General features: G+C 54.7%; 1 protein-coding gene across 1 annotated transcript; it reads right to left on the bottom strand.

Annotated features, from left to right (window-relative positions):
* Positions 1 to 367: 367 nt before the first annotated feature.
* LOC120824312 (growth arrest and DNA damage-inducible protein GADD45 beta) lies at positions 368 to 2430 on the bottom strand. The gene is made up of 4 exons (XM_040185039.2): positions 1790 to 2430; positions 1480 to 1578; positions 1136 to 1358; positions 368 to 1017 (listed from the first exon to the last, which is right to left on the bottom strand). The coding sequence occupies exons 1-4, from the start codon at positions 1831 to 1833 to the stop codon at positions 904 to 906; spliced, it is 480 nt and encodes a 159-aa protein (XP_040040973.1). The 5' UTR covers positions 1834 to 2430; the 3' UTR covers positions 368 to 903.
* Between the last annotated feature and the right edge of the window lie 256 nt (positions 2431 to 2686).

Genomic DNA, 2686 nt, shown 5'->3' with positions numbered 1-2686 from the left:
AAGGAGTAAAGGACCGAGGTTCTCCGTCGGGATCTAAAATTACATTATATTCTATGAAACAAGATCTTCCTCCACTGGATCCAATAGAATAAAACCAGAACTAGACCACCGTGGAAGGCGGAGTGGTCCAATCTGAACACTACAATGACAATGATGTGGGCAAAGGTAGAGGACACCCGTGTCCCCTTCGCTTTAATGAGGTAATGTGATTAAATGTCTGGTTGCCAGGACCCTCATTTTCTTTAACATTTATTGAATTTGTAACAAGTTGTAATATTCTCAACAAATGTTGTGACTCTGTAGTCATCACCGTGACGATGACTCACACCCACACACACACACCTCAATAAAAAAGTGAGATCAATGATTTCTTCGTCAATAATTTATTTGTCATGTGGAATAAACAGTTCATATATTTCTCTGTTCCTTTAAACACTCAGTGTGGAAATCCATTGCGTCACAAATAACTGCATAAAAAACACACACACACACGTGACTTCACGTGTCCGGTGAGCAGAACACCTGCAGCTCACGTGGTAGTCCGGAGCAGCCCGTGCGGCTCATTCACAGGTTAAGTCACATGACATCCAGCTGTTGTCACTCGCGTGTCATGAAGTGAGCGTCCCCGCCCGGCAGATCGGGCACCGCGGGTCCACCTGCAATAGTCTTCCCCTCCCCGGACGGCCGGTCCGGCCTCCAGATTTCGTCCGGTACCGGTACCCCACGTGGCCACGGCCAAACTGATAAACCAATCGGGCCGCATAACTCCCCGGTCCGGTTCGGTCCGACTCTCCAATCAAACGCCGTTGTACGTCTTCAGCAGAGGGCGGCCGTTTGGACGGTTTGCGCTCGTTCTCACCGCTGCGCAGCGGTATGATTCGGTTCGGCTCGGCGCGGTTCGGCTCAGCGGACCTGCATCTCCACGCAGGGAACCCACTGGTTCCTGCAGCGGCTCTCCTCGCAGAAGCTGCTGATGTTCTGCAGGGCCGGAGACTGCAGCGGCTGCACCGGAGGGTTCTGCACGACAGAGAAAGGCGGCGTGAGACCTCCGGTATGCGTCACGTACTCATTACGTCATAGTGCGAGATCGAAATACATTCCGGTTCTGTTAGAATCAAAGGGGAGCTGGACTTACAGTGACCAGGATGCAGTGCAGGTCCCGGGGCTCGTTCCCGTTACTGTCCTCGGTGTCCTCTTCCAGCAGCTGGGACAGACGCGTCATGCCGGACACCCGCAGGATGTTGATGTCGTTGTCGCAGCAGAACGCCTGAAGCAGCGTGAAGTGGATCTGCAGCGCGATGTCATCTTCATCCTCCTCGTCGGTGGCGAGGACGCACAGGACCACGCTGTCCGGATCTCTGCAGGAGGAGGAAGAGGAGGAGCGCGGGTTAATGTCTGCGTCACTACGTCCGTCATTAGCCGTCATTGGCATACGATCAGGATGATGGACGGTGCAAAAGCTGCACAAATCAAACTTACACATTCATGAGTTTGGCGGACTCGTAGACCCCCACCGTGAGGGAGTCCTGCTTCCGAGCCGCGACCAGCAGCTCTTCCAGCGCAGTCACCGTCTCCATCCTGCAGGGACACGGAAGGTTAGAAACGTGGCCGAAACCGGCAGAGCGAGAACACGCGAAACGGCTCCCGGCGCGATTCAAGAGACCGGGTTGTGCTTCTAAAAACTAAATGAATATAGAAAATGATGCAATTGTATCCAGGGTTTAACGTTCTACTGCGTGCCGGCGCGCAATTACGCGCCGGTGCCAGCCAGGACGCGTCAGGGACTCACCTTTTCTCGGTGCTGTTGGAGCCGATGAACTCTTCCAGAGTCATGTTGAAGTCGGTAAAATAATCCACTAAATCCAGGATAAAAACAAGTATCCCGGAACAGAGTCCCAAACAAGCGTTAATCCGGAGCGGCGCAGAGATGCTCTGAAGCCCGCAGAGTGAATTCAAAGGTCCGTGAGAGAGAAGCCGTCTGCCTCCGAAGCGCAAAACCCGGGTCCTTTTATCTCTCTCCCCGCAGTGGGCGTCACCCCACCCGGCCGCCCGTCACCTCATTGGTCCGCCGCTGACAATAGATCCCCCGTACCCTGCGCTCATTGGCTGAGTGCGCAGCACACGCTGGAGATCCCACGTGGGTGGTTTCGGAGAAACCCCCGCTCTCTCCCCCCCCCCCCCCCTCCTCCTCCCCCTCCTCCTCCTCCTCCCGGTTTTCACACCCTCCAGGTTTGTTTACGGAGTTATTTCAGACTGGCGGAATTTCCAGCTTCTGCTCCTTCTCGCTGCACCTCCTCTCTTCTCCTTCACCTTGCTCCTTCCACCTGCACCTTCTACGCACTTCTTCCCTCTGCACCGCCTCCATGAAGCTGCAGCAGGTGACCGGCCTCGTGTTGGACTGTTACGTGGCTCGCGGGCAGCAGGTTGTGCAACATGGGTTAAAAATAAAAGATGGAAAAAGCGCGTCGATACGCACGAGGGGAAAGTCGCGAGACGCACTCGTGGTTATTGTTTCTGACACGGTCAGAACCGGGACCAGAACCGGGACCAGAGGGCTGACTGGTAACATAATCATAACATAAAACCATTGGTGCAACGCTTTTATTTCGAGTAAATGCGCTTCATCACAAGCACAGACAGACGCACGCGCATGTTCACACGCGTCCGGCGCCCCCCTGCGGCCCCG

Source organism: Gasterosteus aculeatus, chromosome 8, assembly GCF_964276395.1.
Source record: "Gasterosteus aculeatus chromosome 8, fGasAcu3.hap1.1, whole genome shotgun sequence".
NCBI lineage: Eukaryota > Metazoa > Chordata > Actinopteri > Perciformes > Gasterosteidae > Gasterosteus > Gasterosteus aculeatus.
The sequence above is the reverse complement of the archived record's forward strand: the minus strand, read 5'-3'. Positions and strand labels throughout refer to the sequence as shown.